A 13814-nucleotide genomic window follows, 5' to 3' on the forward strand; every position below is an offset into this window, starting at 1 on the left:
TACGCACAGGTGTGTGCGTACACACACATGCTGATTTTCTTCTTGTGCGTACGCACAGGTAGTTGTGCGCACGTACGTACACTCCAATATATGCTTCTCCTTTGTTTTCTTCATGCTTTCTCCCTTTGTACATGCTTCCTTCCACTTTTGCCTTGCCAAACTTGCCTTTAGGACCTAAAATTACTCAACAAACATGTCATGGCATCGAATGGCATAAAAGTGGGATAAAAGTGATCAAAATAAGCATAAAATAGCATGTTTTCACATTTAGACTCAATTAAGGGAGAGAACACAAAAGCATGCTATTTGGATGAATAAATGCGGGTTTATATGATGAAATCCATTCAAATCAACCCAAAATATACCGAAAAATATGGACTCATCACGGACGCTACGGCCCGACTTTCCACTACTAGATTGGGAACGAGCTCTTCTCCTTTTATAGGTCGGGTGAGTATAGGTGGCTGACCTAGGAAGTCTTTGAAATCTTTGAAGGCTTGTTCGCATTCTGGGGTCCACTCGAATTGTTTGCCCTTCTTTAGGATAGAGTAGAGGGAGTGTGATTTCAGGGCTGATCCCGCTAGGAACCTGGATAGGGCTGCTAATCTCCCATTTAGTTGTTGGACCTCTTTGACGCAGGTCAGACTCTTCATATTGAGAATTGCTTGCTACTTGTCCGGATTTGCTTATATGCTCCTTTGGGTGAGCATGAAGCCTAAGAACTTTCTGACTTCTACCGCAAAGGTGCATTTTGAAGGGTTCAACCTCATTCCATGTTTGCTTATGGTGGCGAATACCTCAGAGAGGTCGGACAACAGTGTTGTGCTCTCCTTGGTTTTGACGAGCATGTCATCTACATACACTTCTATGAGTTTTCCTATGTGGGAGGAAAATAGTTTGTTCATCAGTCGCTGGTATGTAGCCCCTACGTTTTTCAATCCAAAGCGCATTACTATGTAGCAATAGTTTACCTTCAGAGTAATACACGAGGTCTTTTCTTGGTCTGGTTTGCACATAGGGATTTGATTGTATCCCGAGTACGCGTCCATGAAGGACAGATATCGGTAGCCCGAGGCTAAGTCGACCAGAGCATCAATGTTGGGAAGAGGGTAAGGATCTTTAGGACAGGCTTTGTCAAGGTCGGTGTAGTCAACGCACATCCTCTATTTTCCATTTTGTTTTTTCACCAAAACGACGTTAGCTAGCCATAGTGGGTACTTTACTTCTCTTATGAATCCTGCCTGTAGTAGGGCCTATACTTGCTCTTCTAAGGCCTATGTCCTTTTGGGCCCGAGCTTCCGACGCTTTTGCTAAACAGGTCGGGAGCCTGGGTATACTGCCAGTCTGTGGAACATCAGGTCGGGGTCTATGCCTGGCATGTCCGAGGCCTTCCACGCAAAGTTATTTCTTGAAGTCTCCTTTCAGATTAGCCCCTATGTTGGTGGTCTTATCCGGGTGGTCTCCGATCTTTATTTCTTCCGTCTTGCCTCTGGGTTGGGGGTGTAGCTATTCCCGAGTTTGGATTCCTCCCAACTTAATTGTATTGACCTCCTTGCCTCTCAAACTCCCTTTTAGGTTGAGGCTTTCGTTATAGCATTTTCGTGCTAGCCTCGATCTAGTCTCCTTTAATGGTGGCAATCCCTTCTGTTGTGGGGAACTTCATACAGATGTGAGGCATTGAGACAACAGCCGCAAGTTAGTTCAGAGCGGTCCGACCTATCAAAGGGTTGTACACCAAGTTAACATCAACAATGATGTAATCTATGCTTAGTGTCTTTGATCTTGTACACTTTCCAAATGTGGTGTATAGGGAGATGTACCCGAGGGGCTGGATTGGTGTGTCCCCTAACCCGAACAGGCTGTTCGGGTAGGCCTTTAGATCCCTTTCTTCCAGCCCAAGCTTATCGAAAGTGGATTTGAATAAGATATCCGCCGAGCTACCCTGATCGTTCAGGATTCTGTGGAGGTTGGCATTTGCTAAAATTATCGTTATTACCACCGGGTCGTCGTGTCCTGGTGTTATCCCTTCGTCGTCCTCTTTAGTAAATGAGATGGTTGGCAAATCGGGAAGTTTAATGCTTTTCCCAACTTGATATACCTCCTTGAGGTGCCTTTTCCGGGATGATTTTGATATTCCTCCTCCAGCAAACCCCCCATTGATCATGTGTACATGTCGCTCTGGGGTCTGAGGTGGACGCTCTTGTTGTTCTTCCCCTTCGTCCCTTCTTCTTTTCTTTGGATCATCCGATCTGCTGGCTAGGTATCTATCTAGCCGGCCTTCTCTTACCAGCCTTTCTATGACATTTTTTAAGTAATAGAACTTATTGGTGGAATGTCCGTAGAGCTTGTGGTATTCGCAGTACTCTATCCGACATCCTCCCTTTTGTGTTTGATCGGATGTGGGGGGAGGGGAGAGCTTCTCCGTGTGGCATACCTCTTGATACACATCTACTAGTGAGACTCTAAGGGGAGTGTAATTGTGGTATTTCCAGGGCTTCTCTGTGCTCTGTTCTTCTTTCCTTTTAGGTTCCTTATCTTTCTCGCCGGCTTGGTAGGGCAGGTTTGGCCGAGCCAGAGGTTCCCTAAGTCGAGAGTTCTCCTCCATGTTGATGTACTTTTCTACCATTTCCTGAATTTTATTTAGAGAGCTCGGATGTTGTTTGGAAATTGACTAGGAGAATGGGCCTTCTTTGAGACCATTGACTAATACCATGATCAAGCTTCAGTGGGTAGGCTCAGGATTTCCAGGCATGCCCTATTGAACCTTTCTATGTAATCGCAGAGAGTTTTTTCGACCTCTTGTTTGACCCCTAGCAAGCTCGGTGCGTGTTTTAGTTTATCCTTCTGAATGGAGAACCTAGTCAAGAACTTTCGGGATAGGTCGTCGAAGCTAATTACTGATCTGGGAGGTAAGGTGTCGAACCACTTCATGGCTGCCTTAGTCAGGGTGGTCGGGAATGCTTTACAACGGGTAGCGTCTGAGGTACTTGCTAGGTACATTATGCTCTTGAAGTTGCTGAGATGGTGCCTGGGATCAGTCGTCCCGTCATAGAGGTCCATGTCAAGGGTTTTAAAGTTCCTCGGGACTTTGGTCCGCATGATCTCTTCAGAGAATGGGTCATCTTCCCCCAAGGGGCTGTTTTCCCAATTTGTCCGGGTAGTTCGGCTTCAAAGATCTGTTTCTAATTTTAGGGGCTTTTCCTCTAGCTCCCTCCGTCATCTTACTTCTCTCTGTAGTTCTCGTTCGGCCTCCGTTGTCTTTTCGCGTGGTATTTAAGTTTCTCTAGTCGATCTCGCTGACCTCAGACGAGGCCTAGTATTTTGGCTGCTTGTGGGGGTTCTTCTTCTTCGGAGTGACGAACTTTTGATCGTACCCGCCTTGGTCGAGGATTAGCCGTTAGTCCTTCTCCCCGTGGTTGAGGTAGTGGTGGTGGTGGCAGTATAATGGTGTTGCCCTTAGGTTGAGCCTCTCCTTCAGATTCAGAGGCCGTATGGCCATCTTCACGCTGGTTGCTCGTCATCGTTATGGGACAAATTCCAGGTTCCCAGCAACGGTATCAATGTTCCGAGAGTTACCTGAAACTTTGATTTGGGCCCGAACGTGAGGTTCAGGTCCCTATGTATGGCAGCGTCCGACTTGTTATGCCGAGGTGCCGCCTGCCCGAGTTCCTCATGAGGAGGTAAGGGGTGATACTTACAAGAGACTCCGATACTTAAGTTAGCAAGGGCTTTGAACAGGTTTTTAGTAGATTAGAACGTGAGTTATACTTGGGGTGCCAGTGTATTTATAGTAGAGTTTGAGGACTTTCTTTGTTGCGGTAGTTCCATCTTATCTTATCTTATATCTTGGGAGTTCGTTGGAGTCTATCTTTTAGGTGGAGATAGGGATCTAGTCACTACTTTCTAGAAGTAGTGACCTTGTCGCGTTGGATAAGTGGAGCTGGACTCCTTAGTTGATGTTTGACCTCTTCAAAGAGGTCGAGTATTGGGTGAGAGACCACCTTCCAAGGTTGGTCCTTTATCCTTATTATGCTTGGCCTTATGTTTGGGATAGAATATGAACACAAACTAAATGCACCCTTAATTCCTCGATAAAAAAAAAATTCAATTTTCTTATTTCTCTATCTCGTTTTCAAATATATTTATATGCATTTATTAACACTTAAAACTAATATGTAGTAAAACCAACTACATATTTTATGAATAAAAAATATGTGAACACTAAAATTCAATTATTAAATCAATTATCATATATTTTTATATAAATTTATGTATTATTTAATATATTTTTTATGTATATTTTATACATATAATTAATTTAGTAACTTATTTTTTATATACATGTAATATAATTATTTATGAAGGAAGATAATCTAACTATCTGTTCGAGACATACATATCATTTTGAAAATACAACTAATTTGATTATCTTAACCAAACAAAAAAATAAAAATTAAAGAAAATTTAAATACAATATTTAAATCCCCTTTCAAGTTAAAATACACTAAAATTTAAAAATAATTCATCCAAACAACATATCTAAAATTTTAATATACATTTTATATTTTACTATATATTTAATATAAATGACTGATTGTGTAGCTGTTGATTTTTTATATAAGAGTAAAGTATCGATTTTGTTCCAACGTTTGGGGTAAATCCTAAAATTGTCCCTAACGTTTCAATCGTTCTATTTAAGTTTCTAACGTTTCAAAATTGACTCAATGTTGTCCTGTCGTTAGGGATCCATTAACAAAATTGACGGCGGAATAAAATTGAGACGATTTTGAAACGTTAGGGATATAAATAGGACAACAACGTTGGAAATAAAAACGATACATAGAAATAAATTTTAGTTTTATCCTTCAATAATATCAATTTTTTACTGTGCATGGTATTCAATTATTTTTTAATCACATCTAAATAAATTACACTTAATCACATTACTTTCATTCTAAATAAATTTATTTTTTTATAATTTTACACTTACAGTTATAAATTAATATAAAAATATAAAAAAATTTATTTAGAATGAAAGTAGTGTGATTAAGTATAATTTAGTTAGATGTGATTAAAAATAATTGAATATTATATACAGTAAAAAATTAATATTATTATAGGATAAAATTAAAATTTATTCCTATGTATCATTTTTGTCCCCAATGTTTTCGTTCTGTTTAAGTTCCTAAAGTTTCAAAAGCGTCTCAATTTTGTCCCGCCGTCAATTTTATTAACGGATTCCTAACGGCAGGACAACATTGAACCAATTTTAAAACGTTAGCGACTTAAATAGGATGATTGAAATATTAGGAACAACTTTAAAACTTACCCCAAACATTAGGACAAAAACGATACTTTACTCTTTATATAAAAGTTAAATAGTTGTTAATCTAATACGAGTAAATGTAAAGCATGGTGTATGTGCCACAACTACTCTATATTACTATGGTTTCTTCTACTATTTTAATAAAAGCAAGTCTCAACAGTATATAACATTCTTTTTCTTCTCTTTTATCTATTTTTTTTTTATCTATTTTGTACATTATTATTAGTATGTGAATTCTACTATTAGCAATAAAATTAATTTAGTTTAAGAAACTGTGATTATCTACACACGAATTTTGTTTTTTTTTATCTTTTAATCAATATGCTATTTTTAAGACAAGACAAGACAATACATTATTAAAAATACTTTTTGCTTTTTTCCTAAATTAAACTATTTCCTCCCAAATAAAAGTTGAATTCGATTCCACATTTAGTTAAACCGCAATTGACACAATTTTAAAATTCCGTTGTCTTTTTGTAGCAGGTTTAGGTTGAAAAAAAAAAACTTTGTCTTTAGTGAACAAATCTGTCAAATGGCACATGGAGCTATATTTTAATTTTTAGGTATAAATTAATTAAAATATTTAAGTAAGAATTATATTCAGGTCCTCATCAAATATTCCTATCTGTTTTTTTTTTTTTTTTTTCTCTTATTCTAGACAGACATAAAATAAAATGAGATCTCATCAACGCCGCAACCATGATATGGTTTTCCATTCCTTAAGATCAAGCTGGATTTATTAGATAACTAACTTCCAAATTGGAGGGTCATACAAGTTTATACTATAGGAATTAAATTATAAATTCACAAAGAAAAAAAATGAAATGAAATCAAGAAGATAGATACAGAAGAATTAATTCATCATGAACTCTGCATGTGAACATTGAGACTTGAGAGAACTTTGGGTTAGTGCCATATATTTTAAAAAAAAAAATTATAGTTTATACTTTATACTCATTTTATTAATTCATTTTTCCATCGTTGATATGAATATAGCCATATATAATATAGGCTCATATAATATGAATTTTATATTCTTATATTTTATCTAATAATAGAAAAGAATAAATTGGTACCTTCAAATAATCCAACAAGGTAAGAATGTCCATTAAAAGTGAAAAAGAAAATATTGAAACGATATATTAAAAGAATTACAAGAATAATGACTTTTTCTAAGAATTTAGTTATCATGTTAAGATTGCTGCTAATAAAAATTTTTAAATTTTTATTTTAATAAATACATAACAAATACATTAAAAATTTATTTTTGCATCTTTTTTTATAATTAATAATTTTAACTTGTAATTTTAATATACATGTCAACTTTTTTTTAAATTTGTAGAAAAAAAAATTGCAATAAAAAAGTTGACACCACAAAATGCAAATTGAACTGAGCATGATTAACAATCAACAACTCATGCCTTTACCAAACATTACAACATCAAGAGCAACAATAACAACAAAATAAATTAACAACCAAACGAATAAATAATAAAAACTCACGTAAAATTATTTTTACGTGAAATTAATATTAAAAAATTATTAAATAATTTAATAAATTTAATTAAATTATTATTTAATAATTTTTAATTATTAATTTCATAAAAAAATTATATATGAATTTTTATTTAATTAAATAATAAAAAGAAGAAAAACGAAAAGCCGCGTCAAGTAGTAGCAGACTAGCGGCGTCGCAGTCAAGACTCAAGAGTCAACTCAAGTATATTATAGCAAAATAATTTCTGAATCAAATAAATAAAAGATGGTTTTTTTTAAGATTAATTTTATTTGAAATAGAAATAGTAGTTTTTTTTTTTTAAGTTAAGAGTGAAACTCAAAATTAAAATTTTTAGATAAAAAAAAAGACTAAGTCATTTAAAATAGAAATAGTAGTTTACTAGTTTATTTAAAAAAAAAAAAACTATATTAATATGATGATTCTTTAATCATAAAACTTTGAAACTATTATTTCATTTATCTTAACCTAAAAATGCTTAAAAGTTAAAAACTTTAAAAGTAGTTTACCTATCTAATTCAAGCTCGTCCTTCTATTCCTTTGGAAACGTGATGACAGCCTAATCCAGCTGTTGAGGACCCCCAACCCTTTTGTGGGACCCATATCTCCCTTATCCTATATAGAGAAATAGATTTTCTCTATTTTTTTAATGCTTGAGAGAATAAAGTGTGATCTCTCACATTTAATTTTATAAGTGGAACCAAAATTTAATAAAAAAAAAAAATAATAAAAAATGAGATTTTATACTGAAGACTATCCAATTTTTTTTCTACTAAAAAAAATCTACTCCCTCCTATATAGTTCTCACTCTCTTTTAAATAAATAAATAAATGCAGTTAGATATCTTGAGATAACATGATTAACTCCAATCAAGATGTCATAACTCATAACCTATGTTATTAATTTAGTAAATTATTTTTCCTACCTTCTATTCATAGAAACTTAATTGAATAAATTAGCTTATGCCATTTACTCGCTTGTATTATTGAAAAATATTTTATTCTTCTAATAAATTTTTTAAAATGTTATTTTTGGTGCTAAATAGAACATTCATCATATACAAAAAAAGAAAAGAAAAAGTCAGCATTCATCAAAGTAATTTAAAAGCTAACTAGAATATCTTTCATGTTAGTTTAAGTTTGATTTCATTTTAAAATTTATTAGATTTTATATTATACATAGTGATTTAAAACTAAAAATAAGATTTATCATTTTAATATTTAGTCTCAAATTAATTAAAATTTTACATTATTTTTAATTATTTTATCAAGATAATTATACAAACGATAAAATTTTAATTTTTTATCAAGATGACATTATCTTTTTAATATAAAATTATTTTCATTTTATCTATCAATTTAAATATAAATTATCATTTTAAATTAATTCACTTTTAAAAATATAAAAAAATAATACTCTAAAATATTTATTTAAGTTTCTAAAATAAAACACTTTAGTCTTTTAAATGAATTAATATTTAATTTGATCTTTAAATTTATACGTGACTCTTAATTTAATTCTTAAAATTTTAATTATCTCTATTTAATTCTTAAATTTTATAAACGTCACATTAATTATTTGGACAATTTCTGATACACAAATACTTTTAGAGTCCTGACATAGATAGTCAAATACCATACTAAAACTTATAAAATATATCATTTTGCAGTGACACAGTCACATAGTGAGAAAGGGGAATAATGACCTCCTAATTTTAATTTTTTACATATAAATTATATGTAAATTTCAGTTTAGCCTCTTTTAAAATTTTATTTTAGTTTTATTTTATTGTATAAATATTTTTTGTCTCCCTCTAATATTTTATCTAACTTCACCCCTGTCGTTTTGGTTAATATTGACCTCAAATTGTCCAAAATTGATGCCGGATTACTTGTTTTGGGAAGAAAATTTTTAATAAACACAGTTTATGATGTTTTTTCAGCTTTTAGAATACCAAAATAAAAATGACGACGTTTTATAAAGTCTAACGTGGTATCCGGCTATCCACGTTAGCTAGGTAGCGTTTGTTTTTGGGGGGCAGGACACGGAGACATGGACAACACTTGTTTAAAAAGTGTTTGGAAGCAGAGACATGGACAGTGTACATATTGTCCGAGACAGTTTTTTATACTTTTGTGTCCACTCTTTCACGAAGGACAATAATGGACACAGGATTTGGAAGAGTGGACACAGACAATTTTATAAATTTTGTTTTCTTTTTTTTTTCGCTATTACCCCTTCTTATTTTTCCTATTGCGTTGTTCAGAGATACTTTTTTCTTCCTGTTCTTTCTCTATCTCTTTCTTTTCCAGGTACTCTCTCCTTTCTGTAGAATTTTTTATTGGGGGTAGATAATTCTTTTCTTTTTATCGTTTTACTTCAATACCATTTTAACCTTATATTATATTATTTGATTTGTAATAAAAATAATTAATCTTAAAACTTTTGAAAGATAAATATTAGCAAAAGTAAAATTGATCTTTTAAAATGCTAAAAAATAATTTATAAATTGTAATTGATTTTATATAATTTAAAGAAAAATCAGTTTTTTATAAAGAAAAATCAATTTTTATATAAAAAAATAGTTTTTTTTTTAAATAAAAATAGATTTTTATATGCAAAAAACTAATTGTTTTTTCATGTAAAAATTAATTTTTTTTAAATTAATTTTTTATTTAAAATTAATTTGGTTTATTAACTTAAACAAAATTTTTTATTAATCAAACTCAAATTTATTTTTTTTGTTAATCTTAACCATATGTATTCCTACATATTAATAATAAATTTTAAAATAAAATAATTATATTTATTAATTTTTATTTTAATATAAATACTAATATATTTTTTTATTAAAATTTTTTGCCTCTTCAAATATTTTTTTCAAGTTTCGTCTGTACTCCTATGTACTCTTATTTTTTATTAAATTAATTTGTATTGATGTAGAAAATTTAGAATCATAGGGCCATTTTAGTCATTTCATATAATATTTTAGTCTTGTCCATGTGTATCCAAACATAATACTAGACATTACATTAGTGTCTTGTCCATCGTATCCAAACACAATACACAAAAGATAATTTTTAGTGTCTCTGTCCTATTGTCTCCGTTTCAGTGTCATGTTCTGTCCTGTCTCTAAAAACAAACACAACCTTAATGTTTGTGTGTCGAAAATTATTCGAGTGACTAACATGAGTCACATTCGCAAAGTCAGAGACTAAATAGAGGCAATTAAAATTTTAGAGACTAAATTAAGGCTCGCGTACAAGTTCAGGAACTAAATTGAATATTATCTCTTTTTATATTTTAAAATATATAGAACAATCCCTAATATTTAGGTTTGTTAGACAATATAATTCCTTTCCATTAGTCACTAAAAACGATTACTGATATAAAATATTAATTCACACACATAACTGTTAAATATTCACATAGTCAATCTTCAGAGTGAAGTACACAACAGTTCTCAGCAAATTTTAAAATTCTCAATACGATTTCTAAAAAATTTTTTAAATTTTTAAAATAATAGTCCATTAGAATATTTTTAATATTTTATAAAATAAACTTTAAAAATATTTCTAAGTTAAAAAATTTATTTTTTTGGGCACAATTACTAATTTTAGTAGCACAAACAATTTCAAATAAAAGTTTATTTTTACAACATTACAACTAGTAAATTCTCAGAATTTTTTAAGAAACATAAAAAAAAACACTTGAATTTGCCAAGATTTTTTTTTCAAATATTATAAAGTATTAGGAGTTTCATATTATTGAAATTTTGTAAATGATCCACATTGACCTTGTAATTGATCAAAACTTACAAATTTAAATTTCGAAATAACTTAATTTGCATTAGACGCAAGTTAATTCTAAAATAATGCCTTCATAAGTATTTATACAAATATTTCTAATTGTTTATATAAAATTTTTTATGTTAAATGGGAGTTCTCTCATTTCTTCAAAGAATATTATCTAATTTATTTTTTTTTCATTATTAAAGAATGATCATAGAATATGATATCTACAAATTAAATTAAAATTTTGTACTATCAAAAATAAATATGAGTTCATTTATTTTAAATTATTTAATTTTTTTAAAAATAATGTCTTTTCAAAATAATTTATAATTTATTTTAAAATATATAAAAAGATTTTGTATATATAAATAATTGATTTTGACTAAATGGAACAAAAATTTTAGAATTAAAATTTATTAATTTAAAAATAATTATATATAAATAATTAGAAGGAACTGTTTTAAAGACAGTTTTAGATTTTTTTAACATTTCAAAGACGGTTATATACTTTATTATAGAGATTGATTTGTTCATCTCACATACATAAATACTTTATGATTACGTGTCAATTAATATTTTATGTCAGCATCACTACTAGTGACTAATAGAAAAAAAAATCGTATTATGTAATAAAAATAAATGTTGAAAATTATTTTGTATATTTTAAATTCTAGAGGATTAAAGTGTTTCATTTTAAAAATTTTATGGACTAATTCGAATAATTACTCTTATTACTTTTATAAATAATTAATTCTACATTATTAAAAAATTATTTTACTTAACAAATTAATATCAGTTTTTCGTCCTATATATAAATTTTTTTCTTTTAGTTTTAATCCAGTAAAATTTATAAGATTTCTATTTTGGTCTATGTCGTTCAATTGCTCTGTTCAATGCTAAAAGTGATTTTTTTTTTTTTTAAATAGTATGATAAGAATAAGATGTGTCAACATTTAACTTATTGTATCAATACTTAATGGAACAAATTAACGGAGCTAACTAGTGTTAAATAGTAAATACTAAAGTTAAGACACTTAAATGTTATTGGACTAAAGTAAAAATATATAGAGGAAAAAAAAGACTATTTTATGAAATCCAAAAAATGGTTTAAATCATTAATATAATATTAATTTTGTCAAGACATATCCCTAAGTAATGGACGAGAGAATAATTATTCAAATGTAATTTTATAAATTATTTTTTCTATTTTCATAAATTCAACCATTTTAATTATACTTTTAATTTCAAATAAATATTTAACAGGGAACAATTAGATAGAGTGTTACGTATAAATTAAAGGGAAAAAGACAAATAGGTCACTGACTTTTTAAGTTTTTGACAAATTCATCCCTGACAAAATTTAAATACAAAAAAGTCCCTGACTTTAACAAACGGAGGACAGTTTAGTCCTTCCGTCTATTTCCCTCTCACACATCAAACGGAACAGGCTGACGTGGCTATAACGGTGTCCAGGTGTCCGTTACGGTGCCACGCTGGAAGGAAAAAAAGATCGAAGGACAAATAGGTCCTTACTGATCAAAACGACGTCGTTTTGATAAGGTAATCAATTCTTAATAAAAACCCTTTGCCAACACAGAAATTACCATATACTGCCCTAACCCCTTCATCAAGCCAGAGCTTCCTTCCCTGTGGCTCGAAACTGAAGTGTCATCGAAGAAGGTGGAGTAGGAGAGACTTAGTTCGTATGCTGAAGAAGTTCAATCATCAATCAAGGTAAGCAAGTCCACAACGTTCATGATGGCATTCGCGTTAGAGTTCCATTTAGTGTATGGTGTGATGCATGTAAATGCATTCTGCTATGGTTGCTTTCTGTTTTAATCTATTTGAAAAATGTTATTTTGTCTTCATTTGAAAGATTCTGAGGGTTCTATGCATTGTGGGTTGATTTTTTTTTGTTTGAAAATTACAGATGACTGATAGATATGTAATTCCTGTTTTTCACCATGGAAGAAAGTTTGTGAGGAATGGTGATGGGAGACTTGTTTATGTGAATGAAAAAGTAGAAAAATTTCCAGAGATGGACATAGATTTTATAAACTTTGGTGATTTGGTGAAGTTGTATGAGGGTTTAGGGTATCCTGGCTACAAGGCAATATACTGATTTGATAGTACAGCCAGTAATATAGAATCTGGGTTTCATCGTTTAACAGGGGATAATGGGATTCGTGAATTGTGTGACAATTTGATTAAGAATGAAGAAAAAGATGAGTTTCATGTTTACTTTGATCATGTTGTCAATGAACCTGAGTATGTAGAAGAAGCAGGAGGCGGGAATGCAGGAACTGGAAATGTTGAGTCTATAGAACTAGATGACATCTGTGATAATCTGATGACATCCTCCTCTGATGACGGCTACGAGAGTACGGAGGATGAACCTTACAAACCTCCACCTCCGGGGTATAATGATGATAGTGATGATGAGAATAGCAGTGGAGAAGAGAAACGTACCAACAAAAAGAGAAGTATGACTTACAAGGGAAAAAAAGTGGCTGTACCAAAGAGGAAAATGAAAGAGAAGAAGAAGAAGGATCCACTAAAGAGGCAGGATGCACCAAGGAAGAATAGATCAAATATTGGTGGAGAACTTCCCAATGTACAACCAGGTGTTGGACCCAGTGTAGACCAACGAGCTGGGCCTTCGTTGAAAACTGGTGGGCCTAGTAGTGGGCCTAGTAATGGGTCTGACCAACACTCAAGCTGCACTGATTCAGAGTATGATTATGAATACCATTCAGAGGATTTGCATACCCCTGTTTCCTCTGATGAAGAAGCTGAGAAGCAACACTGGCCCGAGTTCAATGATGAGTATGGATTTGGAGAAGGCCACTTTGAAGTAGGCACCAAGTTTGCAACTCTTGATGATTTTAAAGAAGTGGTGAAGGACTTGTTCATATCTGAGGGTAGGCAGCTTCAGTGGATTAAAAATGATAAAGAAAGGGTTCGGGTGGGCTGCAAAGGAGAAGAATGTCCATGGGTTGTACATGTATCCTACAATAATTCTCTTAGGTGCTTCCAGGTTAAAACTTTTAAATCTGAGCATACATGTGCAAGGGACATGGGGAGTAATGCTGCTGACCAACACTGGCTGAGCAACAAAATTGAAAAAAGGCTAGCTATCCATCTTCAGATGACTAGGAAGGAGGCTAGTGATTTTCTG

General features: G+C 31.6%; 1 protein-coding gene across 1 annotated transcript; it reads right to left on the minus strand.

The window, feature by feature from the left end:
- Nucleotides 1-1696: 1696 nt before the first annotated feature.
- On the minus strand, nt 1697-2626 carry LOC112749247 (uncharacterized). The gene has a single exon (XM_025797509.1). The coding sequence runs from the start codon at nt 2624-2626 to the stop codon at nt 1697-1699; it is 930 nt and encodes a 309-aa protein (XP_025653294.1).
- Between the last annotated feature and the right edge of the window lie 11188 nt (nt 2627-13814).

Source organism: Arachis hypogaea, chromosome 15 (genome assembly GCF_003086295.3).
Source record: "Arachis hypogaea cultivar Tifrunner chromosome 15, arahy.Tifrunner.gnm2.J5K5, whole genome shotgun sequence".
Taxonomy (NCBI): Eukaryota; Viridiplantae; Streptophyta; class Magnoliopsida; order Fabales; family Fabaceae; genus Arachis; species Arachis hypogaea.

Excerpts from the sequence above, each read along its gene's own strand:
- LOC112749247 (XM_025797509.1), bottom strand. The coding sequence starts at position 2,626 with ATGGTAGAAAAGTACATCAACATGGAGGAGAACTCTCGACTTAGGGAA.